Genomic DNA, 27524 nt, shown 5'->3' on the forward strand with positions numbered 1-27524 from the left:
GTATTTGGAATATGGTGAGATAACTCCAAAGGAAAAAACATCAAGTGCAGGTTTTGTTACAAACAATTTATTGTCATCTCAATCAATAAGCGAACAGTACATCTAAAAAAAGAAAAAAAAAATCACTGCAGTTTTGGCACTACACTATACACAAGTGAGGTACTAAATGCTTCAATGCTTCAACTGATTTCAAGTCATCAGGGGAAAACATACACAAACCAATAGATTCAGTCCCACGGGGTTTTTAGAAAAAGGTAAATGTCACCGTGGATGAGAGGAGAGGTCACAAATATGGACAGGTGGTTTGGTTGTTTTCTCTTGCACCGTGACACATGAAACACTAATCAAACTGGGCTCAGGTCCTCACAGCAAGTCACACAGCACAGCAGCGGGGAAGCTTGTCCTCTCCCTTTCCCTGCAACAGTAGATGAGAACAGGCTCCATAGCTAAAAGCTCAGCCATCTACTTAACATCAGACATACTTTCTATGGAAAAAAATTAAAACTGAGCACTTCAAAAAGAGTCAAATAAATAAATAAATATGTTTGTGCATATTTGCTTTACCATGACATATGCATAGGTGATGCATATAATCATACATAGAGCAAAAAGCCACACAAACATTGTGTGTTGCAGGTGGAACTCTAACCTAAAGAGACTATGGGTAAATAGTCAATTCTCTGTGGCTTGTAACAAACACTTCACCATTGTAAGATAGTCAAGAGTTTGTCCAGCACTGGACAACGTGTTGGCTCAGAGTCGGTACTTGGGATAGAAACCCTGAGAAATGTGTGGGACACTGGCAGATGTCTTCAAGCATCCCATAAACGCGCACGCACACACAGACACTCGTGCACATGCACACAAACAAACTGAAAACAAAGGGGAAAAAAACAAACAAACTGTACAGTAATGTTACAAACTGCAGGTCAGTCATCCCTGCAATGATTGATCCTTAAATATTAAGTATAGTAGAAATGTAAATGAACTAAATACATAAATACACAACTTTTCAATGCTTCTGTGTGCCACAACTCAGTTGCTTTGTGTGCCACTCGTCTTCCAGGGTGAAGCTGTGTCTTTCATCAGTCAGGAACTGGAGCCTCCTCCCCAATGCAGGCTGGTGTCTGTAAATCTGGGGTCACCCCAGACTGATATGTGAAACACAAACATACATAACAGTCAGCACATTCAGTGATATTTATGCGTCGAGAACAGTGTGAAGTTAAAATGCCTTACCAGGTTTTAGGCATAGTAACAGGGGGAGACCAGTAAGTCAGTCAGGACCAGCAGCTGGTCGTCTGTGAACTGCTGCTTATGCTGCTGCCAGTTGTCATGGTGAGTCCGTCGGAAGTTCGACAGGGTTTTCTTCACAGTCATCTGGAATCAAACACAATTTATGGCTACACGTGCACAGGTTCTGTTGAAGAGCTGGGCAACTAAAAGACGAATTAACATAATCCCACAGCAACAATATAAGGCGATTAGTGGACGATTACACATACTTCAATGGGTTGTGTGTCATTGAGGTGAGCACTCAGGTCCATCAACAGCTGGGGCATCCAGGTGGGCACGTCATACGGGCTGGAGAGAATGCAAGCACTCAAGCCGAGAACACCAGCATGGCGCCGCACCAGGTCTGTACAACACGAGAGGGATTCCACTCAAATGACAGAGAACAACATGCTGAGTGTGTCATCACATATTCTTGAGTAGTTAACGATTTCCTTACCAGCAGAGGGGATAGTGTCCACTATAGAGCCGAGCTCCCTCTTCCTCTTCTTTGGCAGGCGAGTCTTGCAGAGAGCCTCAAAATGTGCCTGCATAGGGGTGTCCATGGACAGGAAGTTGCACTGAAGGAAGCCACTGAGGGTAGTGGCGGCCATTTCTCTCACCTGGAAAACAAAGGCGGTTGATTTACTATATTTTATTACTAATTAAATGTGACAATACATTAAGCAGCAGGTCAAACATGACACTGTATCTGCCTACTTTGATCGGAGTACTTCTCAACCTCAAAATGTTTCCCAAACACAAGTGTTCTATAGTCCATCATGGCATAATGTAGCTGGTGTAGCATCTGTCTGCTCTTTTTTCCGCCCATACCAACACACAAACCCTTACAGCACCTCACTGACAACCTCTTGCTACAATGCATAAGCCACACCACAGCAACAATGTCATTAGGCAGGATGCTCCACTAGTGTGTACACTGGCCAGCTGGATAGGAACAACAGCCAGCTGGGGATTGGGTGTGGATGTATGTGTGAGTGGGGATGCTCCTCTATAATGTGTGCTAAAATGGTCTGGTGCACATTTTATGCCTCTATTCTCAGCAAGAAAGGTAAACCTTTAAACGGGTAACATGCAGATCCTTGAGCAGCGCTCTCCACAGGAAAGGCTCCTTAGATTAAACAGGACCACCACCGGGACAAATTGTTCACAGCCTTCCTCTGAGGGGGATTTTTCTCAGGGACACATTTTTTAGTTTTGTATAAACTGACATCTTTTGCTCTTAAGGGTGATTCTGAATAAATGAGAGCGATGAAAGAATCATCGAGCCTAGGCCTTTAAATCAGGCTGAGGTCAGTTTGAGAGGCCAAATGAAAATGGCTACTTCAATCCATCCCCCACTTCTCCTTTGTCTCTACGCCATCCCTCTCCCTCTCATCCTCCTTCAATCTGGACGTTATCTCCATAGCAACAGATTACTGCAGCCTGTGGTTTCCATAGCAACAACTAGAGGACCGGAGGGGGGAGGAGAGTGGAGAGCCAGGAGGAGAGAGTGCTGAATCACTTCAGTGAAGCTGAAAGACAGCGAGAGCACCTGCTAGCATAAACAAGCATGTATTGGTCAATAGCTAAGTGATTATTACATAATCAGACTGCCATATGTTCGTTCATCATCCAACCATCTTCCAATGCCGGACTGACAGCATCTTTACATTCTGAATGACTCTCGTGTCAAACAGCTGTGAGTGAACGGCTGTTTTTACCTCCAGCTGCTCATCCTCCAGCAGTCGGATCACCAGTGCCCGCACGTCATTCACCGCTTTCTGGTCACTCATGAAGGTGAACAGGTTGTAAAAAACCATAATCTGGAGGTATGTGAGCACCGTGTAGCGAGCGTGCCAGGAGCTGCTGCCAGCAATCTGCAACACACAGCAACAACAAACCCATCCCACATCAGTAACATACTCTGACCATTTGTTCCCCAAGAGGAATAGACTATGTGCTGGATGAGTACAACATTAGGAGACTTCCATCCACTTGTAAAATGTGTACATCATCGTTTGTCATTCCCTTTGACGCTTTCATCTTTCTGCTTATCACTATTATGAGTTATAAAGCGGGAGTGTCTGTGAAAAGCCCAGTGATGTGTGATGCAGGTGAAAAGTGGAATAACGGTCAGAGCTGCCAGATAACTCACCTCCTGCAGGGCTCTGAGGACCATGGGGATCTGCTCTGTGTAGAGGAGTCCCTGAGACATCAGAGACAGGCAGGTCTTTGCATCCCTCTTCAGTTCATCGTAACTGTCATCGTTCTCAACGGGAGCAATCTGGAAGAGAGGACAGAGAGAGGTTAACGGGAGCCAGGCGTCATTTTAAGTCCTATTATGGTGTGCACATTAAGAGAGAAGTCGGGAGTGATGAAGCTGGAAGATCAAGGCTGTGAATGGATGAGTTTCACCTTGAAGAGCAGGGGAAGCATTCGTAGTTGTTCTGGGACAGCAGTGGAGAAGGAGCGACCGGCACTCGCAATCAGCCACTTCAGCACTGCAGACACATGAAGACACAAACTCCTAACCCATTCCTGCAGTAAGCATTCACTGTGACAGCTGAGTTCATGTGACAGACCCTCGACCCACCTGTTTTGAGCAGCTTGATGGCTTGCGTCCTCTCATCCTGCTCTCCCACCTCGTTCTCCTCAACCACGTGGTTCTGGATCTCCTCATCACCCTCAGTTAGAGGCTTCAGCTGGAGCAGAATTCGCTCTGTGAAGTCCGAGATGCGCGGGGAGGTGGTCGGCTGAGTGTACGGCAAGTTGACATCGATCATAAAGATGTATGTGAGCACACTGGAGGGACACCAAACCAGAGAGGGTGAGACAGAAAAGTTTAAAAACATTAGTAATGACTGAACAGCACATTCACGTTTAACTGGAGGTGTCGAAAGGGCCTCACCTGCCGATTCGTTCCCGTACATTCTTGTACACCTGCGTGAGTTTGGGCTCCAGGTAATTTAGCAACCTGTGGAGGAGCTCTGGAACACGCCACTCCTGCTGAGCTAGGCCTCCCTGCAGCACATAGAGACGACTGCAAAGAGAAAAAGAAGCAGAGTCATCACAGCTTGTCAGTCACACCAACATCTACTTCAGGCAGCAACCTTTGTACTCACCAGGCATCGACAAAGGAGCCCCCCTCTCCGTTGACTGGAGACTCCATTAACATCTCAAACAGCCAGTGAAGCTTGCGTGGGTCCCTGCTCTCCTGTACGAGAGAAACACAACAAAGTGATATAGAGGGAAGGGTGAGGGACACGAGTTGAACATGGAAGCACAAAGACAAGAAGGATACAAAGGAGCAAAAGCTTACACAGGCTGTGGCAATGCAGGTGCCCCAGTCTGCATATGTTTCTATTGTGATGTTGGACAGGGCAGTACGGAGCAGTGGACACAAGAGCTCCCAAAGGTTCTCAACCTGGAAAAGAGCACAAGTGTATTGGTTTGTTGGTATTGTAAGATCTGGAAAACACCTTCAGAAGCCAGAACATGATGAAATTATATGAACTATTTTTATCACAATTTTTTAATTCAGGTGACTTTTCCAAGAGCGGTATTGCGAAGAGACATCCATCCACATTACTGCACGAGAGTTTCATATCTGTACCTTTGAGTAGCTCCAGTGCTTGCAGCCTCTGATCAGTCCAGAGATAATCTCTGCGACACACCGCTGCTTGCTCTCGTGGGAGTCGGCCACCAGGCGCTCCATGTGAGGCCGCAGCAGAGGGAGAAAGGCATCGCTGAAGTTGCGGAACAACCCCTGGCAGAGCAGGAGAAGGGATCAGATATAGTCCTTCCTGGCTGACTTAAGTCGGTTTCTGCATTTTAAACACTGCCCTCAGGGATGCTCACCTTGAACAAACAGAACCTGCGAGGGCTGAACTTGTCCTTGCCCTTACGGTCCTCCAGAGAGAGAAACTCGATGAACTGGTTGATGAACACTGGGTCTGAGAAATGGTCAAAGATGATCTGCTCCCGCTGTTAAAATACAAATGCAAAAAGAATTTTATTAGTTCCAGTCAGCATTACTTCACATTACTATCTATGTTATATTTTTCTTGTGGGTGCATGTATGACTCTATACAAACCTCTGTCATTTCCTCTCTGGACAGGTTCTGTTTGGGCTGCTCCTCCAATGGTGCGTACATCAACAGTTTCCTGGAAAACAATGATGAGATGAGGGTAAATAAAAACAAGGTGAAAGATGTTGTCAGACAGATATCTAAAGAAACAGATAAACACACCAAGGCAGAGAAAGACAGTAAACAAGACAGAACAGGCGTTCTAAAATGAGAACCTTGGCCAGCAGTAGTATCCCCAGTGAGTCTTCTCCACAAACACACAACCATCCCACTCCTGCTCAGTGCGTGGCAGGCTGCTGCTGTTATACTGGAGCCACTGGTTATCTTGACGGTCCCCTGCTACCATATCGCTTAGCTCCTTCCCTCCACCTAGCAAAGATTGATGTGAGATGAGCTTTCGAAACTATAATTAGAGTGACAACGAGACACAAAAGCTGTCACGTCCACGCACAAGATACACTACACAAACAAAATCATATGGTGCTTACAGAGCTCAGAGGGGCAGATGGGGACTTTCTTATGTGGTCTCTTTATTTGCTTCATGATCCCTGCCACAGCTGATATCGCCACCTAATGGACAAAATAAGACACTTCAAACAGAGTGCACACAGAGAAGACAGGAATGTATCCATAGACTGTTTGCGAATAACCACTACATGAGTGCATGCCCCACACCTTGCGGACATAGAGCGAGTCATGGTTGAGGCTTTTGACAAAGAACGTAATGGCGGGTGGTGGGAGTTGGTGGTCATCTCTCAGTAGCAATGACAGGAATCCGATTGCAATGTGTTCAAACTTCCAAGGCCTGGAAGATTAAACAAAGCAGGTGTTACAGACATCAATAAACAAACACAAACAGAATTTGATGAAGTAAATATTAAACCATGCAAGTTAACCTACATGTTCCTGTTGTTGATGCACTCCAGCAGATCACCAATGAGCTGTTTGTATTTCCTACAAATAGACAGAACAATATTAGTATTTGCGCCTGTGATGTAAGCAAATCTACACATTAAGGTTGTATGCAGAGCTGGATGGGCTATGTGTCAATATTTTATTCTGTGAGGACAAAAGACCAAGATGTCAAGTAAAGACACCATGTTTGGCCACTTCAAGGTCTCTGGTGAGGATTCTTTTGTCCTGCTGCTGGTGTGAACTTACTCAACAGCCTCAGTGTTCTTGAGCTCCTGCCTCTTCAAACCCTCTGCTGCTTCTTCCTCTGAAGGAATAGGATCCTCAGGAAAAGGACTGCCAGTAATCATGAGTTGTTTGGCCACAGTGCGGCACTCACCAGGGATCTAACAGGATGAAAAAATAAAACAGAGTATCAGAAAAAAGATGTCCAAATATGTGAGAGGGAAGGGAACTTAAAGAGAGGCCTATTTGGAGGAAGTGATTTGCTAAACTCTGAGAAACTGAGAGCATGTACTGGTGTAAGGAGAGACTGATAAAATATTGGCTTTCCCTCACATAGCTATGTTGGAGTGCAAGCTCAGGCCGAGAGCAGAGAGTCAGAGGGTAAAAACATATTTCCATTGCATTATTTTGTGTTTTTAATTGGTTTTAAGATGGAAATGATAGGATAATGACCTTTAATATACATAGATAATGCGGTCACTCACAGCAAATGATCTCTGATTCTATGATGTTTTCGTAAAAGGGTTTTTAGTGTTGTTCTTACGGAGAAGTCAACGCCAATGGTCTCATATTGGCGATGGATTTTGTCCGCGAGGTCATCGAAGAGACGCACAATGGAAGGCTTCTCCAGAGACATAGCTGAGCTGAGGCCGGAGCGCACAATGGCCGGCCATGTCAGAGCGATGCAGTCCCAGTCGTGCAAATTGCCGAGGCACACTCCACTGTGATTCCCCAGAAGACAGTACAAGGCACCCTGGAGACAAACAGGGAACGTTAATGAGTAAGCAGGAAATCTGAATTCTTGAAAATGTAAAAACTTTATTGAGTTTCTGTGAGTTCAAAGTGAAGAGCGCGACACAGACATGCCAGAGAGGACTGTCATACTTTGAACTGCTGCTGTGTGACACTGCTGTTGTCTGGGTTGAGAAGCTCGAGGACGTGGGGGATTAGATCTCTGCAGCAGAAATTGTAGGTTCCCAGTGCAGTGAACAACACATTTTGAGCTCTGCTGCGAACCTGGAAGGTAATAAAAAGTCTCAGTCTCACACCAGTAAAATATCAGTTTGATTTAGGATACGTAACGGCTGTGATTACATGGCAAAATAAACCAGGACGTGAATAAATGCCTTGCTAAGATGCAGATAATGCATTGTTGTGGAGTGCCCTGTGGAACTCACTTGACTGTAGGCGCTTGTGGAGAGTCTCAGCAGATCTCTCATCAGCTCCTGGTGAATGCTCCTGTACTGACAGCCTTCCACTGTCAGCTTTCGCAGCTGATGAAGCAAAGATTCAAGGTTATAAATGGTAAAATACAATAAGTAAAACACTCACACCTCTATTAACAACGTACCTCATGCTGGAGCATAACTCTGTCTATTAGCAGAGCTCTGATGTGCTGCTTTCTGCCGTGAAGCTGCAAATACGACAAAGACATTACATGTGTTGAATTGCTGGTCAGTTTTTAATATGACGATCATACAAAAGCAACCAAAGTGCAATAAAATGTCAGATTTAGTACTCTGTTTTCCATTGATTTCTTCACAAGGTTGAAGCTCTTCCAGCGTGAGTCAAACTCATGTTTGTGAGAACCTTTGAAGTGCAACAGGTCGCTGATAATCTGAAAGGTATCACAGACAAAAACATTGATGAGTGGTGGACGTTGGGATCAACACATCAGCTACAGCAACACCCTGTGTGGATTTGGAGAGTGTGATTCAAGACGACAAACATGATTAAAATAAAATCATTGATCGCCTTTGTCAATACAAATCTCACCTAGCACATATTAACTGCAGCTTTTCAAAAAATATTGAGTGTGTGTGTGTTTTGTGTGAAGGATTTGGTATGCAGTGGTTTTGCAGAGCCCTGATATTGGCACATTATTCAAAACAAACAAATTAGTGTTCAGACTTAAATGTATACAAGCTGTTATGTCACTGGCTGCCAACCTTGATGATGGAGAACAGAGACTTGGTGTCATCTTCAGAGTGCTCGAGGATGTAATCTACAAGAGGAGATAAAAGGACTGAGACGGCAGGACACAGACCTCCTCTGTACTGTGAGCTTGCCTTTTAAGATGAATGTGACTACAGCTTGTTTTGGGATGCGGATCACAAGCGAGAGAACACTTACGCAGCAGCTGTCTCATCACACTGCAGACAGCATCTCTGTAGTTCTCTCTGGATTCATCTGCAGGCAGACACATTACAGTATCAGGTTATACTCCACAAACCCCATAATGAACATCCATTGTAAGCAAAACCTGTGATGTACTCACCATACTCCATTCCTGTATAGAGGCTGGTCTCATCTAGATTCACCATGCTGCGGACCCTGGGGGAAAAAGCAGTTTGAAACAATTTAATGTTTAAAATGATGTCTGAAAACAAAAATAACAGAAATAAAAATGTACATCCATCATAGTCTTTACCAATAAGAATACAATTAAACTGGTATAATTGTATGAGTAGCTCGTACATTCAATTGGGATTTCTCCAAATGAGCTAATCCAGTAGGCTTCGATCCACATTATTTTAATGGAATACTTTGACTGAATCTACTTTCTTCCCCCTTCAAAGAACTAAACACATCTGATAACTATATTCTTAAAGGAGACAGTTTTTTCTTTTCTTTGGTTTTCTTGGTCAGGACAAAGTTCAGTCTGTGAATGCAACTACTCACAGCTCAGGGATGGGCTCTCCTTTCAGTGGAGGCATCAGACCACCGCCTCCTAGGAGGCAGTGCTGTACAATGGTCAGGCTCTGTAGAACATCATCTCTGAAAAACACAAAATCAACACTTATCATACATACAGACACACACGTAACCGAGCCACACAAAACATGCAAAACTGGAATGAATCCAGCCTTCAGCTGGTGACTTCAGTTGAAATCAGAATGTAATTTCTGTCAGGAGCACGAGCAAACACTCAAACTTGTTCCTCCTCACCTGCTCATGTCCTGCTCTCCCTGTGCAAATCTCTGAAGGCGCTGAAGTTCAGGCTGCAGGATCAGATCCAGTAAATAGAAAGCAAAGGAGGTCTCCTCAACACTGGGCACATGCCACCGGATATCCAGATTCCACAGGTCCCCAGGCCGACCCCAGTCCTACAAGGGACAAATATAATGAGCAAAGATTATTCTTTTTAGACATTACTTTACTCTACATTGGTCTTCTGTACAGACTTGGCAGCTGAATACACTTATTTTCTCACCGTTCCCACCAGTTAGAGAGGGACATAGTTTTATTTTTGTTCATTCACTCTAATACAGCTTTGGCTAATGGTCTGATGAATCAGACTTTGATTTACCAAACTACATTTGACGCTACTATTCGAGTCTTAAGTGGCCCAAGTAAAAGGTATGAGGCATACCATTGCATTAAAAAGAAACCAATATTTGTATATGTATTAATCAATGACCATTTAAACGACTGACGCGCTACATAACACATTCCTCCAGACCTGCACAAGTGTTGGCAACCGCAGTAACCAAGCGAGACATCTCTTGTCTCCTGTGGTATAGGATACAGTAATCCAGCCAAATGATCTACTATCCCTGCCTCTACCAAGGAAGAAACTTAATTGGATCAAAGTAAAGGCTGTCTTCTCTGCCTAACAGTCTAAAGAGCGGAGCAATTAACCAAACCAGGTCACCGTGAGCGCCGCAGACATTTGTATAGGACCGATGTCACTCAATGTCAATTTCACTTGTTTGGGCAGATGAGAGTACTTAGCTGGAAGACGCAATAAAAAAAAAATGTAATCCTCATTAACTGATTCTGATTCTGAAATGTACCACCAATCAATATGAGTACCTTGATGGGTAAGTAGTCACTGATTGGTTGGTGGAAGCCTCCTGGCACACTGCAGTACTCTGTGGGGTAGATGAGGGCTGAGGAGCGAAGGATGTGGTGCAGCAGGTTGCAAGCGAGAGTGTAGCCCTGCTTACACTTGAGATGGAGCGTCAGTTGCAAAATCTGGACCAGGTCTGAACGATAGGGCAGGACCTTGTCACCATCCACCCGAGTCACCTGAGGGGCACATGGCAAAGAGGGGAAGATATAAAGAAGAGCAGTTTTATAGATAGGTGGTGTTGGTAAATACAGGAACATACGTTTTAAGTTAGTTCATCATAAGCGGTCTAAATCACCTCAGACAGTAGCTGGAGATTCCACAGGAACTCCTTGTCAAGCTCCTCCTCATTTAACACTTCCTCGTCTGTTTAAAAGAAAAAAATTTGTGTGTCAGGCAAATGACAAAGGCTCATGGAAGACAACACGAGTCAAGCGTTCGGAAACCCCCTCTTATGGAAATACTCATCCCTGTGTGGTGAACACTTACTGACAGCGATTTGGTTTATGGCATTACAGCAGTGTGGCACAAACATCTTAAGTGACTCTGCAGGGTGACACTGAAAACAGAAGCACAGCAGAGATGAAGATAGGAAACTGGTAAAGCTACAAGAGGTTAATACTTTGGGCCCAACAGACTCACCTTGGCAGCAGCTCTGCACATATCAGCCACCATTCTCCCAGATACTCGTGTCTCAAAGATGTTGGTGGTTGCAAAGTTAAACACCTTTTCCAGAGCCACCTGTGAAGACAATGAGACATGTGTTCATATGTATACACGGCGACTATATATACTGTGCATACAGACATGAGAGAATGAAAAATGTGAAATGAGATGTGTGTGTCTGTGTGTGTGAAGTCTTAACCTTGAAAATGTCCAAGGAGCACTGTGTGAGGATGGTGCTGAAAGTGGAAGACAGGCCGAGCTCGACCAGACTCTCCAAATGAGTCATCTTCTCTGTTTCTGTTTCCTCTCGGGTTTGTTCCAGAGTGCTGCTGTCTATCAGGGCAAAGCATCTGTGCAGATAAGAAAAAAAAACCCTTATGTTAAAATGTTCAGATATTATTTCATTTAAATACTGAACAGAGAAAATACTGTTGGTCATGAGACTGCAACTTGTGGGGATGAATGACTTGTCTTTTGATGTGGAAAACTCGTACCTGTCCATGAACTGAAGCACAAAGTCCTCAAACTCTGCTGAGGCTGAGCACATCTCTCTCTCCACCTGAAAGTCACATGAAAGTCAAGAAAAAGATATATGCAAGGATCATTGAATACCCTGCTCTTAATTATGACAAGGGGAGGAATAATGACAGTGATTCACCTCTGTCAAGTCAGTCCTTTCATGGAGGGCAGACGAACAGTCCACCAAAGGCACAAGAGTCACAAACGTAGCAATGAATTGGAATGTGATCTGTGGGGACAGCAGTGGTGCTTATGTCAGATTTAAAAAGTCTACCCAAGCAAGAGCGCAGTAAGCAGATAGACGTGAATAATGCTGGAGCGTACCATGCACTTGCTGAAGTCATTTGGGTCGACGCCGGGCAGAGCCCTCATGAGCAGGGGTAGCATGTGAGTGGGCCCCTCGGGAAAGCGCTGCCCACCTGACACGAGGCTCCGTGCCACACCAATCATGCAGCTCAGAGTGGCTGTCAGCTGGTGGGGCTCTGTGAGAGTCTCCAGAGCAGGGTATGTTCTACAGTAGAGACAGAGAACAATGAGCCCTTTGTGTTTGTTTCAAAATGTGGCCTCTCTTATCTAAAGCAGAAAACAAGCAATTCTGTTGCGTATTCCGGAGAAGCAGAACTTGCGTCAAAGATTTATCTTTGGAATTCTTTAGCTCGGTACAAACTTACTTTTCCAGCACAGGGGGGATGACCAATTCAGGCCTCATTAGAGCGAGATTTTGCAGGGCCTGGGCTGCATCGAGACTGCCCGTCTTGCTGAACATGGCCAGAAGAACCGGCTGCATCATGCTCTCCACGAAGTCTGTGATATCCTCCTCTGTGAGCTTGTGACTGTCTGGTATCGGTGTCAGCCACGTGGGCTTTCTGTAGCGCTCTCGGTGCAGCCGCCGCACCACGCTGGCAGGGAGACGCTGGAGCAGCTTCATGAGCTTCATCTGGACATGAGGACAGAGGGGCAGAAAGACAGATGCGTGATAAAGGGGTGACACACAGGTGGACCGTGTGTCTCCATGCGGTCTGTAAAAATGGAGGGGTGGAGGGTGTTGTGTGGAGCATCTAGAGACATACACAACACCATGCAGACACTAACACAAACCAACGCACTGTGTACACAGCTTTGTTTACTTCAGTCACTTGGGCTTCATGAATGAAATTTCATGAGTCAAAAAAAAGAAGACTATTTTTGTTACACAGTGAGATTCAGAATTTTCACTTGTCCTGCCCTGAGCGAATGAGGCTCTGAAGAATGAGGCTCTGAAACGACATGAGACCCCATGATGTATCACATTACTTCAGTAATACTTGTCACTCTTGTGGATTGCAAAATACTGTTTACATGTAACAAAAATACAGCCAAGTGGTTGAAAATCTCACGTGTATCCAAGCAACAGCCCAGAATACGCACAAACTTTCCCCCCTCCTGCCAAAAATAAAGGTTTGTGTATGAGGACATGTTGCTGCCCGTGTTGCTTCAAATCCAGTAGAGGGGCATCCTCAAAACAGAAAGGCATGTGGCCTGGTGTCCAGTGACCTTTAATGGCATTACAAGCGTCTCACTCACATGTCCTCTCATCATTTGTGAACAGAGTACTGACGTACTGAGGACTCTGACGGCTGACAAGATTCAGGAAGCTTCCTAGAAAACTGACGCAGAGTGACTGTGCTCTGTGTCACTGGAAATGCTGCTGCCCTGTGCCATGGTGCGCTGTGTTAACACGGTGCTGGAGTTATTGCTGGAAAGAGTTGCATGAGTGATGTGTCTAAACTCACTGGGAGAATGTAAACCATCATGACTTTATTTGTTCATAATAAGTCTCCCACTTCTCGCACATGCTCAGTAAGACATCCACTCAATTTTACATTTCACAGCATAATTTTAAATGGAAACTGCAAACAGTTCAATATATTCCCATGATGGGTCTCAAACTTTAACTTTGTTGTTTATTTAGTCATGGATATCTGATGCTATGGACAAAAAAAAGATTTGAAACCAAGTTTTCAGGGACTAATTCCCTTTTCCTCTCTTTGTGAGCTATTTTTGTAACATCTATATACCACAGAAAAGTGGATGTCTGACGTATTAACTCTACTGGGTCACTAGAAAAAGGTGTTGATGCTGAACTGGCGATTATACCTAACTAAAGCTCCTAAACACTGAATTCCTAATGGACTGTCTATGAAAACAATCCCCATTCTTTGTGGTTTCTTCGGTTCCACAATCATCCAAAAGAAGTATGAAGTGACTCACCAACCAGCGGCCATGGTTTGATGGGTGGAAGAAGGATGCAATACTGTTAAAAAGGCCACTGAGCTGTGCTTGAGCTTGCTTGCTGGGTCCTCCCTGAAAGTAACATAGTAAGGTTCATAACAATTCATAGACTAATTGTGCCTGGAATTATTTAACACATCATTTATGAAGAATGAACTAACCAGGAGGGATGAGACCCAAAGCACCACATGGCTGATGTCATAGGCATTGGTGACATATCGTGGTACCATCATCTGACTGGTCCCCACAGGTAGATTCAAACTCCTCAAAATTCTTGTGAAAATCTGAAATGTGAAAAACAAAACAATCATGGTCTGATTATTTTAATTTGGACTTATTTGTTGATGAAACGCCCACAATATCTAATTGGGCTAAACAGGTCAGGAGTGTATGTTTATGTTTATCAGTCACACATGTTTGTGTTTTCAAAAAGCATGGACTAAAACAGTCACTCAGGTGAATGCATGTCACTTCCCCTCAGTGACCAAGAGCAAGATCAACAAGGAAACTTGATAGCTTGTTTCTCTGACAAGCAGCAGTGGCCATGAAATACACACCGTGAGCCAATACTGCAAAGGTCATGAGAGCATGTGCCACAAATCCTGAAACAAACGAGTACTAAACTGTGGTGGTTGGTGGACAGAAAAAAACAGGCAACAAACCTTCGGGATGTAAGGGTCCCAGTCAATGTAGCCAATGTTGTCATTGGCCAAGCGAGCAAAGAGATTGACCAGATGCTGCAAAGATGTAAGAAAACATGTTACACTGGGAAGACAGAAATACTGACTCTTGAACATTCAGACATTTTTAACAAATGAAGCTGCTCACCACTTCCCAGCTTGGAAGATTCTGCACAGACATCCATAAGCTGATCAACTCGTCAAACCACAACCTGTCAGACAAACAAATGGTTACAATGACGGAAGAAAATCCTACAGATCCTGTCAGTGAGTCCAACTCATCCACCTCATGTGTTGACCCTGTTCTATCTCTGCAAACAGGCATCTTCCCCAATGCGTTTAAAACAGCTGCTGTGAAGCCATTACTGAAGAAACTCCAAAAAAAACAGCAATGTACTCACTAACTACAGGCCGATAAGCTTCCGTTCGTCAGTAAGGTACTTGAAAAGTTAGTTTCAGCGCAAATACGACTGACCATGACATCTTAACCAATTGTCTTGAAAGGTTGGCTGATTTTTCTTACTGTGTTAAACTGGTTTCAAACATTAATCAAAGGGGGAACTGAATCTCTTTTGGGGTTGCACAAGGCAGCTACCTCAGTCCATTACTGTTCTCACTAAACATGCTGCCATTGGGTGACGTCATTAGAGAACACAATGTACGTTTCCATAGTTATGCAGATGACACACAACTGTACAATTGTGCTGATCCAAATGATGCTGCAGCTACAGACTACATTCTTGTTCATGTCTTTAGGGAATAATCCTAGACTAAAATCTAAGCGTTGAGCGTTTTTTAGTTAGTGCACAGCAGGTAAGATGCTGAAATGTGAAACGTGTTTATGGGCATTTATGGGCATACAATTGAACATACAGTATATGGAAAATAAAGTTTCCTAAAACAAATGAATGAGACATTAATTTTTACTTAAATGTACTACAAGGAGTTTTGAAATGATTATGAAACTGTCTAAATTTAAGACTGATGCCTCAATGTGAGACACACAAGCAAACAAGTCTGTCAGCAAGAAAATTGGATGTTTCTATGTAGTTATTCTGAATGGCTGTCACTAGTGCAATTCCCCACCACATTTTATCCTACGAGATATTTGCGTGAAATTTGATCGCAATTAACTTATGAATTATTGAGATATAGTCAAAAACGTGTTTTGTGAAACACCTGCATTTTTCAAGGCAAGCAAGATGCTGAAAATATTTGCTAGGAATTCATATCCATGCTGACTTCAAAGCATTACACAGTGTTGGCCTGGCATTCCTACTGCACATGGCTGCTCATCCCAAATGAGATCTGAAATGTAAACTAAAGTCACTGTTATGACCCTGGAAAAATCTTAGAGCGATCACTTGCTTTGTCCCCCTGGCCAATGAAGGGATGCAACTGGTCAGCACCTAGCAACTCTGCTAAGGCATTAGGTAGGTGTTGACATAATAAGGGATGCCCTATCAGTATTAAATACTACTACGCAAGTAAAAAAAATACTGGGAATCAGTAACAGGAACAAATGTGGGTGTCTTTTTATCTAATTGGTTAGGAGAACAGAGAAAACTGGAACTGGGTCTTGTTCTCTTTTACAGCACTTCAATGTGTCACTATGGGATACACCCCCTCACATATTCACAGACATTTATTTTATTTTGCCAGCACTGGCTGGCTAGCAGTCGTGACGTCTGCGCTGGGTCCCACTGCATTTATACTGTATATGGCTCACTCAGCGGCACTCGTCATTCGTCTATTCTCCTCAGAAGTTATTCTTTACCAGATCTCAAGGCTAAACTCACTCCACTGCCCTCAGACTAGAGCAGTATCTTGGATCTCAACCATACGTAGGAGAGGATGAGAGGTTTCTTACTTGAACCCCTTGTGGTGCAGCTCTGGAGGCAGAGTTGTGGGTAGGAAGAGCTCAAAGTAGCTGATTGCTCTTTGCATGGTGACATCAAAAGGACAGAGGAGTGGCCTCCACTCATCCAGCATCTCCTGAGTAGCGGACTCTGAAAAGTATCTGTATGAGCAGAGAGACAATAATAATTAGATATCCTTGTGAAGTAAGCCAGTGACATGTGATGACAAGAATGTTACTGATATTATTCAACAGCTTTTGAATGGGTATATATAGACATTTTGAAGGATCTCAACCAGCAGAGCAGCTTAGAGAGAGCCACAAAGATAGACAAGCCTCTTAGGTCCCTTACAAATCACATCCTAACACATGTAAACTATCAGACTTCAAGAACTCAGACTACATTCATTTAAATATACAACAAGACTGTTTGTAAGAGCTTCAAAGCAACAGCATATTGTAATCATTTGGTCTTTATTCTGAGTTACTATCAATTTAGTTACTATTCTATTCAGAACAGTTGTGTAATGTTCACATCATAGACAGGAGACTCAATGAACCAGCAGCTACTGAAATTTCAATGTTGGAGCGCAATGTTCCACAAATGAGAGATTACAACTCATACACCTGGCACATTTTCACTGTTGGGTAAATCCTGTGGCTCCACTGGGCTCATAGCCCCACAGGGGGATTTTCATGCTTCATTATGTGCTTCTGTAAACCCAGCAGGTTATTTTAGGTCACCTCGCCTCCTCAGAGATTCCAAATCCACGAGAGACCTTGAAAAAACTGTTACTTCCAACCAAGGCCACTTCCATCTGCCTCAGTGCTGATCCACAGTGTTTCAGCAGCTGAACACAAATCATTCCCCCTTCTCACAGAAACAGGAAACTCTCACACAAGACAGAATTAGATGAGATAATAGGATTATCCGCCTAAGTGCAAACTGAGGGAGGAGTCCCTGGGCTTGCCTAAGATATCTGCACGCGCACAGCTAGCGTGGACACAACCAGGGACCTGCTGGTGAAAGCAAAACTGTGGCATGATGAAGCAACTTAGTGAAGCCTAATAAGCAACATTTGGATTTGTCATCCACTACAGCATCCAAAATATAACCAACATATAGGGATTTTCTTTCCTACCAGCTCTTCTACATATCAGAGAGCCAGACAAAGACACATAATGATAAATCAGTTGTACTTACGGTCTGCAGCTTTTCACAAGTGTCTTCAGCACACTTTCCACAGAACTGTAAGAAACAAAATCACAAAGCATGTCAAAGCATATATATATGTATATATACATATATATATGAAAAAAAGATACTGACACACTGATGTTAGAGTTACACAGTCTTCACACCAATGCAACTTGACTTTGATTGCATGCACACAGAAACTTCTTCACACGCCTGACTGGTGTACAGTGAAGGAGAAAACCTTTAAGGGCTGGTGTGTGGTGACGGAAATTGTAATAACGCATCAATAACAGACTGTAATAACTTCACTGAAAATAAACATTGCTATTGTGGCCGATGGGCCTCCCTGGCTGGCTTCACGCCAATATCCAGATTTCCACTAACTTTTCATTCACAACATGTGGATGAGTTCAATCTTTCAATCTGCTTTGACAGTTTGTTGGAGGTGGTTTGGGATTTGCAACTAATAATAAAACATCTTACACATCACACACTCCTGACATGATTATCTTCGCATATAGACTGCCGACGCAGGACTGTGGTCACATAACAGTGCTGAAAGCTTGGGACCAATATAACTACAGCTTTTGAGCTCCCTGCCCACAATCCCACCTATCTGCTCGCATGCAAGCTCAAGCCATGCCTTGTTGGAAATGCCCTGACAATCCCACTCAGCAACTGGTTATTTAGCTGCACATCATTCAAGCCTTTTTGTAGCTGACATATTCCACATTTAATGCTCTAACAATAGCTGAATTATGGGTGCACTCTGCAAGCCAAACTGCAGCTATCTAAATGCATATTCCCAGCCCAGCATTTAGCACCAAAAGCCCACAACACACAGGCCACAGACCAGGGTCAAACTTGTGCACTGCAAATCCAACGAGAACTAGGCGGACTGAGTGTCCCTTTCAAAGTGCTCAGGCGCTCAGGGAGAGGGAACCCCCAACTACACTGCATGACCTTTACATCGGAGTTCAAGCGAAACCTCACGTTCACCCCAACACATTCCAGGAGGGGACGAAACGTGACAAGAGCTTGGGCTCCTCTGTGACTCCTGAAAATGCTGAGTAGTAGTGCAGGTGTAGCTAACTTTTAAAGCAAGCTGTGAGGAGGGATATTCAACAGCAAAAATTCCCCTGAGCATGGGCAAAAATACAGATAATTGTTGAGAATGTAAATCAACTATTACTTCCTAATATAGTCAGCATTATTTTGATAGGACATTGATGTTACATATTCCACTGTAGATGAAATAATGGGAACCATAACCTTAGAGAAATCTATCAAAGAAACTACAGAGTCTATTATCACTCTCTCATAGTTGATATGGGGGACAGGAGAAGGGTAAAAAAAATAAATAAAGAAGAAAACTTTTAGCTGCAGTGCGACAGTCTCCAATATGAGTGAAATGTTAACATTGATTAAATCTTGATTTTTCTTCTGTCACAAGCTGCGTATGGGGTGTCCAGTTTTTGTTTTTTTTTTTTCACATGCAATGTATTAAAAAAAATAAATAAAAACCAAGTGCCTCAAAAGATGAATTCAAAGTAAAAACACAAAGAGAAGTATTGTCCTTACCACCTCTGAACCAATTTTAGCATTATGAGTTTAGAGGATGAACGAGGCCGTGGAGAACTGAATGTGAAAGGAGACAAAGGCATAAAGGACACATTCAGCACACGACAAAGTGCCAATCACTCAAAAATATGAACATACTATGCATCATTTTATACAATTTATCATGTGCTCAGAGTATGATGTTCTGTGTGCATTAGTATAGTTTTGAATGAGGTGAGCTGGCAATCAGCCAAAGCAGCTTGCTTCCATCGGCTGGAACATAAGGTGATGTGCTAGCGAAGCATTTATGTGATCAACAATGCTGCCATAGCACCATAAAGGAGCATCTCGCACTGCTTGCTAAGAACTTCATAGGGGATTTCTAATGGTGCTGCACAATGGTATACCAACATTTAAACTCCTTTCCCAAACTGTGGTAAATGTAAAGGTCAAAGCGGACATTACTCCTAGTCAAAAGTACAGTTATGAAGGGTAACAAATGTGGCGTAAAAAAGATCTTCCCTTTGTTCTCCAACAACTGGTCCAATTGCACAAAGAGTAACCTAAGTTCTAACAAAATTAGCTTGTGGAACTAATTCCCCTTGGTATATAAATATATCTACGATGACTAAAATATTCTGTTTACATTTAAGTTATCAAAGCATAAAGTTAACAAAGTGAGCAATGGACAACCTTGTTTTTTAACACTGGTTAGTCTCGCAAATTATTATACAAACTTGGAACAGGGCTTTAGAACTTGGATGAAAAGGCAGCTGACAGAGCTCAAATAGAAGGGCCTTTGTATGATACTCTAAAAGCAATCAGGACAATGAGGAAAAACAGAGGCCAACAGGGCAGTAATCCCTGTTTATGCTTACCCACTATGACATTTCATTTTCAGTGATTTTAGTCTTACTCACATCAACACTGGCTTTTCCGGTAAAAGGAATTCTATCACTTGATAATCTGACACTTGTTTTCTCTTTGGGACAGTACAGACAAACTGTTTTCTACAGTATTTTTCTTCATTAATTACCTTTAACATTATCAAAATCTGAGAAATGGAATTTGCAGGGAAAAAATACTGAATATTAGATGTAAACACACTCAAGAAGTTCGGCCAGAGCTTGACGGCTAGTGAGGATGTCATTTGAAGTCAATAAAAATGAAAAACCTTTCATTTCCAACTGTGGCTACTAAAGATTATCTGATGTACCACACAACCACCAACTGTGTACAATTTACATATAGTGAGTGTGCCCTCCTCATTGGAAACTTCCATGGCATTTCCGAGACCTCTATGATCAAGCATGCTTTTTAAAAATAAACAATACAATTAATAACAGCAGTACTGTAGAGAACAGAAGCATACTTGGGAAACCAATTGAGGCCCAGATGCTCAGTCTTGGAGAAAAGGATCCTGTCGTGCAGCTCATACAGTGGTCTCCATCTCAACTCAAGGTCCTCCCTTGACAGAAGTTCTCTTTTCCTGTCAGATCAATCAGACATGCAGTTAGATGAGAATAAACAGATCCTTGCTCATCATAGCCATATCCTACTGGAAAAAGGCCCAAGATCACGCAATTTATGAACAAATGGTGAGTTTGCAGCATTTTCTACCATCTAATTCAACCCTTGGAGAAAACTGCTCAAAATGATATTTTACTGTGACACTTAAAGTGTGAAAGAAATGAGTGCTTAACATGTGTACAAGTCTTTGAGTAAAACAGCTGGCGGCCCATTCTTACTTGAGAAGGTTGATAAGAAGCCGAGCGAGGCCCTGCATCATGCTGATCTCCAGTTTGGGGATCGTCACTAGCTCATAGAGCAACTTGATGAACAGCACATGGTCTTCTTTGCTGAACTTCCGCCCATACAGCCTCATGTATCTGCATAACAAGTACAGATTGAAAGATAATTGCTTCAGTTTCAGCATGTATGAGTGGTCAGCAACCCTGTGAGCAGCATGAACACAAACGGAAGGTGCTTATGTGTTCTCTTGTGTTAAAAAAAAAAAGAAGAAAAAAAAAGGAGGCTATTATAACAAATTCAGGCATCCAATTTTTAAATGACACAACCGAAGCTCAATAAGCTTTGTTGAGACGTTTGATATGACCTCTACAAAGTGTCTATATTGCTGTTAAAATGCCAAAATACCAGTGAACAGAATCTGGGTCAACCCCACAGTAAACTTTCCATCTCTCTGAGCCGGCAGTGACTCACTCTTGGACAGAGCAATGCGCCAGCATTGGGGACTGAAACGGATTAAAAAACAGCCCAGCAACCAAGTACAACAAAATGAAACAGCACTCTAAGTAATCCACGGTCAGACAGCATTTAGGGCCGCAACTAACAATTATTTTCACGCTCAATCAGAGAAATTTATACTTCTTTTTCTTGAAAAAATGCTCCCACTGATTAATCAATTATTAAAATAGTTGCAGATTAATTTCATAATTAATCATCCCAGCTCATATTGTCAAACTGATAATATGTCTTGCTGCTGTGTGACTCATATGTACGTCGCTTTACCTCATATGTACCACATTTTGGATAAAAGCCAAATGACAAATTATAATTGTAATTGATTCAGTACAAAATAACTGACAGCTGAATGCAAAGGGCGCTAAAGTAAAATGCTGCATATTTTTGGGATCTGGTCAAGTTTTAATGTGCAGGTACGAGTTAACTTATCTGTCTGGCAGTTAACTTGCAGCACATTGAGAACTGATACTAAAACCAGTTCAAACCCTGCAAATACAACTATCTTTGCACGCAAAGCAGAGACCCCTGAAGCAACTTCACAGGAAACTCATAAAACCATAAAATCCGAATTTTACATTTTCACTTTGACATATTTGGAGAGCGATCATCTGACTCGCTGTTTCAAGAAGAAAATGTCAAAGCCAACATTCAAGCAAAACAGCAACGGCAATGACCTACTCTTGTACTGCACTGGCTGGGTCAAGTTGTGAATCTGACTATTGCGCCGATTACGAAACCCAGACCGTCCCTAATCAGATACACTGGGCAGTTTGTTGCTTATAGGCATAAACATCTTGGTTAGCTAACATTTAATCACCCATAAAAAACCACACCAGGCTATTAAGCAATACAGACTTTCACAAGATAAGCTAACGGTACTTTCTGAGCAGTGTGTACAGTGTGTCCAAACGGTGAATAACGTACATAAAGAAACGTTGCATAATACGTTATATTAATACGTAGAAGTTTGGTTACTTCAAGAGTGAAAAAATACGAAGTAAGCAACAATTGTTAATGTCACGTTAGGATACCAAAAATTAGTGTGACTTACGTGGAAAGTTTCCTTGTCCAGAACAGCACACCGGGCCATATCTCTCTGAGCTGAACGGCTCGGCTCAAGTTTCCTTTGATTTTACTCAAAATATCATTTGATTCATCATCTAGCCTGTCCGCGTACGGTAGAAGTTTGTTGTATACGATATCTTTTTGAGGAACAAATCCCAATATGTCAGACTGTGTCTTTTTCATATTACTAATTCCAACTGGCTAGCTTCAACAAGCTAGCAAACCTGACAAACCTCTTTTTTAACTTCGGGCTCCCGGTGCACGTTGTTATGCTACCTGGCTAATATAACGGCTAGCAATTCTCCAGCTAGCTACCCTCTCTGATAAATCGTAAGGTTGTTATGGCCCACACAGTGACTAAGTTAGGAGATACACAAGTTGATGACACGCTAGCTAGCCATCTAGCTAAAGTTAAGTTAGATTCCTTCACCGGAAAACATTAACGTTAACCTTATTAGTGTCATCGTATAAACATATTAAGGCTAACGAAAAAACACGAGTTTAACTAGAGAACGCGTTGGCACTCGAATTCCTCTCTTTCGACAAACGTAATCCTAAAAACCTGACAACCAGCTAACCGCCTAGCTAAAGTTAGCTCTCTACTACAAAAGCACAGTCATATCCCAAGGACTGTCAACGTTGACTGATTCATCCAACTACGGCAAAGCAGACGGCAGACGACACCCAGCTACAACCTACCCAACACATCCGTCATATCCGCTAGCTACGGGGAGAACTACACTTCCCAGCACCCCCCTCTCCATTCATGCTTTTTATAACTGTTTATCCTTCAGCCACACGAACAGGATCATTTGAAATCCACTTAAAAGCTCTTGTCCTCGGATGTCTTTTCTATTTGAGTTAATTTGCTGTTCGTTTAGGCCAGAAACTTAAGACATATTTATTACTTTGTTAAAGTATTTTACCCTACATGGTCTGGCAAATAAATTGTTGTTAACAAACTGCCAAAGTAATCACAAAATATACATGCTGAGGCTACACACGCATCAAAAAGGTCAATAAATTAATATTAAACTAAATGTTTCTGAAAACTTTTTTTTTTATCATGGTTTAATAATAAGAAGAATGATTAGACTAAACTTCCCATGGTCTCTAATAGCATTATCACACATTGTTATTATTATTGTGAAGATTAATGTTGTTCTGAATTACTGTAGACTAAGAGATAGTGACATGTCCATGACCAGCAATACAAATGCTGTTACAGATGAACAATGACCGCCATCTTGTGGCTAAACGCAGATGTACAAGAAGCCAGAGAGAAGTCCCACTCTGCCCGTACTTTCAAGTACCACTGCGGGCAACTAATATGTTGCATCCGCTAAAAACGGATACATGTACAACGTACGTTTAGAGAAGTGTGGTGTTCAGATATTTTGTGATGCCTAGTTTTTTGAAAGAACGGATTTGAGGGGCAGCGCATTTATTTACCTGGCCGGGGTTAGTTTTTTCACTCACGTGTGAAACGTCGCTTTTCCGCAAACAAGCTGTTGTAACGGAAATTGGTGTAGTGTCGGTGTCCTAGCAACCTGCTACGTTTGTCCACTTGAAACCTCTACGTCGAAGAAAGTTTTTCCTCTTCCTAACGTTAGCCCAGCATAACTAAACTTAGTGAAACACCTTTTATAGAATAACTCTTCAGTCACGTTTAACAGGAACGAATTAACCTAATTAGCATTATATTCGCTCGCGGCAACAAACCACAAAAGCGGTCCGGCCTGACAGGAGCAAAGATGATGAATGAAAAGCTCAGTTTGGATTGTGACGGACTGCTGTCACACCGGCAACTCGCATGCTGTCACTCTTATTGTGGTCTACCACTACATGGCAAGGAAATGCAGATTTACAGTAATATGGACACAGAGCTAAAGGTTCGTTAACAACGTTTTGTTAGTTGTGTGCAAGGAAACATCTTCCAGGTATTAAGAATGTCATCAGTTAGCCTGTTAGCTACGCATGCGAACCACAGTGACTCATAACTGCGTAAGAGTTCTGTGTAATCTAAGTATTACTCCTCATGTGTATTCTGTATCTGGACGTGCATTTTTTACACTTTTCACATTAGCTATAGCCTTTTTGTTTTGTACAGGCTCACTATTCTGCATGCGTCATTTAAACATGGGCCACAATCTTGCAGCGTTAAGACAAAGTAACATCTCACAATGTAATATTTATATTGATTTTTTTAAGGTGGGGAAAGAAATCTATCAATTGCAATGGTGAAGTTTAATACTGATCAAAATTCTGTATTGTCTCAAACTTAGTTTGTCCATATTTTATATGATCACACACAGACAGAATTCATTTGTTACAATGTATTCTGTATTTTACTAAACGTTTGTCCGCAGCCCCTGCTGCTAACTGGCCACCATGGTGAGGTCACCGCCATGACTTTTGGAAGAGGAAGCAGACCTGTTCTCCTCTGCTCTGCCTCTGCTGATTATGTCATCGTCTGGGATATTGATCAGTGCCAGAGGAGAACACAGGAGGGTAAGGAAATAGTTCTGTGTGTGCTCATGCGTGTGTGGCGCATTTACTCCCGTGATCAGAGTTTGGCTTGGTTTGTGCAACGTAAATTTAGTGCAGTTTTGTTTATTTTATTCACATTAAACTGTAGAGGATACGTTTGCATGCATTTCATATGTTGCACTCTGAATATGATACTGAATAGGTCACTCATGTCTACTATGCTCATGAACTTCTTTTGCTTTGAATACAAACAGACTGACCGGTTTGTTTGCAGGTAAAATTGCAGTTGGAACAGTCATCGGGACTTTGCTGGGTGAAGTCGTCCATCTTTCATTCTGTTTCTCTGATAAACGAGTGGCTGCATGCTCGGGAGCGGCTGTATATGTTCTCAGCTCAAAGGTACAAATGACTAAATGAATGCTATTGGTTCGGCTTGATTTGTAACTTTCTATTCCTTATATGGATTACAAATTGAGGCTTGTTGTACTTGGCTCTGATTTATCGGATGTACATCACAACACACCTCTGTCAAAAAATGTGTTTCTTCCTGATGGTTTTGTATCCATCAAAGGTCATTGTTTCATTGTTGTTTTCCACATCAGAGACATGAAGTGATCTCTACCTTGACCGGCCACCTCGGACCTTTAACATCCGCAGAGTTCTGTCCCTGGAATCAAGACATTCTTGTTACCACATCAGAGGACCGCACCTTTAAGGTGCTGACTCAAGATTCAGAAACGACAGATTTGAAGATTAATGTCACACTTTCGATTTAGTGGCAATGATGTATATTTGTGTACACAGCAAATACCAAATATTACACACAATGTAATTACTATGAAGTATTTTGCCCTATCTCTTTCCAGGTGTGGGATTTAAAAATTGAAGCTGTTTGCTACCAATCATTTGTGCTGTCAGGTATGATACTTCTCTTTATTATTATTGGTATATTATTTTTCTTATTGAAGAAAGTTTGCCTTTCCACGATAAGACTCATTCATTTTAACATGACACACAAAGGCTGGAATCCTCCCATTAAATTTGTACAGCAGAGGTGGTAAAATCACAAGTATTAGTGGGATGTATTTGCAGTCAGAAACAGTTAGTATATAAATTAGAAACAACTATCCAAATGTAGGTGTCAGGACTTGGATTTAAGCCAACCTGCCTAAAGCAAATTCAATTCTTCAGCCTCTCCGCTGCTCAGTGTGTTCTTCCTGGAGGAGAACAGGCACCTTATCACCGGTTCAACTGATGGACAGGTTAGTGACTGAGGCACACAGCCTTGCAATCACTATCAAGGCCTGAAATTGATAACACGCTTATAACACGCTTGTGTCTGCTTTAGGTGTGGTGCTTTTCTCTCCCTGCGGACCACAAGTGTCACCTGGTGACCAAAATGGACCTTCACAAGATGGAAAAAAGACATGACATGCACCGAGGGACTGTGAGTCATCAAGCAGGTGACATTACTGATCAGTAACAGATGACATGCAGTACAGGCTTTGTGGATATGACTTTGATCAAATGCCTATTCATAAATCCTAACCCTCTTTATCAACAGAGAAAACTGATTAGATTACTTTTGTGTCAGGTGTCACAGAAAAATCAGCTGTAGATAAAGTGGAGACTTCAAAACCTGTCCTCAAGATGGCTCTATGTTGCTCAAAGGCTGACACCAGTAGTGACCATAAAAGGTAAGTGAATAAGCTCCACAGCATTCATAAACAGTGTGATATGTTTATAGAAGGTACAGGATGTCTGACATCATTAGGTCAACACAGTAACTCACTTATTATTGGGTTGCAGGTTCTTGCGTTGCTAATGAGGGAGGTGTTTCTGGGCCTGGTTAATATTTGAGACTCCTGACTCAGCGCTAGCTTAATGGCACACCAGACAGGCCATGTTTGGCCTAAGTGATAATCTGATAGTGAAGGCCACATTCCTTCAATCTTATCTGACTTCTAGGTGCATTTCCTTTGAATTTGCAGGCCTACATAAGCAGTTACAAGATGGATGGACAGACAGATAGATAGAGGGGTGGATCTTACTGTGTTTAAGAACTGTTTACTGCATTTGTTAGTCACAGGAAATTACAAGGCCCGAGGTGGACTTGACTACTCTCACTCTCAAGTGCTCATAGTAGATTAATGGACCTTATAATGTGACATCACCATGAGGAAGAATTGTTTTACTACATTTATCATAAGGAATGTTAATGGTGAAGCATGGCATGATACTATCAGCACTGTGACCATTCTAAAAGGCTCCATTGTGTTGTTATTTCCACAAGGTGAAAATTGTACGTCTGGGAAAACATTACAAAAGCTGTTCAAACATAGTTGTCTTGAAAGAAACAACAAATAGCTGCACGTTTCTGTCATTAACACTAGATAGATGTCGTACTGTGACAAAGGCATGGAAAAAAACGCTGCATCTTTATTGACTTCCTGCACATGTCCACACAGTCACATCAATCTTCACACATCACAGGAAACTTTGCAGGCTCGTAACATAAACTGTTTCAGGCTGTTAAAACATTTGATGTTATGACAGGAAGCAGGTACTTAAAAATCACAGACATAACTGTGTATTTTGT

General features: G+C 42.4%; 2 protein-coding genes across 3 annotated transcripts in view; one reads left to right on the plus strand and one right to left on the minus strand.

Annotated features, from left to right (window-relative positions):
• Positions 1–325: 325 nt before the first annotated feature.
• On the minus strand, positions 326–23085 carry psme4a (proteasome activator subunit 4a). 2 transcript variants are annotated; one of them, XM_070977311.1, is made up of 48 exons: positions 22422–23083; positions 20854–20994; positions 20478–20594; positions 19127–19183; positions 17552–17596; positions 16360–16509; positions 14638–14701; positions 14472–14546; positions 13971–14093; positions 13789–13881; positions 12210–12475; positions 11863–12049; positions 11678–11767; positions 11514–11578; positions 11219–11369; positions 10996–11094; positions 10843–10912; positions 10652–10719; positions 10317–10532; positions 9450–9607; positions 9183–9278; positions 8779–8834; positions 8634–8690; positions 8450–8505; positions 8020–8118; positions 7852–7914; positions 7679–7774; positions 7386–7517; positions 7045–7254; positions 6525–6661; positions 6264–6317; positions 6039–6168; positions 5852–5933; positions 5579–5732; positions 5370–5439; positions 5134–5259; positions 4889–5041; positions 4595–4699; positions 4398–4489; positions 4184–4315; positions 3869–4077; positions 3691–3776; positions 3431–3559; positions 2997–3152; positions 1733–1895; positions 1506–1639; positions 1240–1380; positions 326–1151 (listed from the first exon to the last, which is right to left on the minus strand). In XM_070977311.1, exons 1-47 carry the CDS (start codon positions 22616–22618, stop codon positions 1246–1248), a joined length of 5544 nt encoding a protein of 1847 aa, XP_070833412.1. In that variant the 5' UTR covers positions 22619–23083; the 3' UTR covers positions 326–1151; positions 1240–1245. The 2 variants fall into 2 exon arrangements, with proteins under 2 accessions (XP_070833412.1, XP_070833413.1); XM_070977312.1 differs by lacking the exon at positions 19127–19183 and having other exon boundaries at positions 22422–23085.
• Positions 23086–24189: 1104 nt separating this feature from the next.
• Positions 24190–27524, plus strand: part of wdr27 (WD repeat domain 27) — a 37971-nt gene continuing 34636 nt past the window's right edge. Inside the window, exons 1-8 of the mRNA XM_070978022.1 lie at positions 24190–24327; positions 24805–24946; positions 25200–25324; positions 25528–25641; positions 25792–25843; positions 26117–26187; positions 26274–26388; positions 26520–26622. Of these exons, the coding sequence (XP_070834123.1) occupies positions 24190–24327; positions 24805–24946; positions 25200–25324; positions 25528–25641; positions 25792–25843; positions 26117–26187; positions 26274–26388; positions 26520–26622 (860 nt within the window). The remainder of the gene's footprint in view (positions 24328–24804; positions 24947–25199; positions 25325–25527; positions 25642–25791; positions 25844–26116; positions 26188–26273; positions 26389–26519; positions 26623–27524) is intronic.

The sequence above is a fragment of the Chaetodon trifascialis genome, chromosome 13 (genome assembly GCF_039877785.1).
Source record: "Chaetodon trifascialis isolate fChaTrf1 chromosome 13, fChaTrf1.hap1, whole genome shotgun sequence".
NCBI lineage: Eukaryota > Metazoa > Chordata > Actinopteri > Chaetodontiformes > Chaetodontidae > Chaetodon > Chaetodon trifascialis.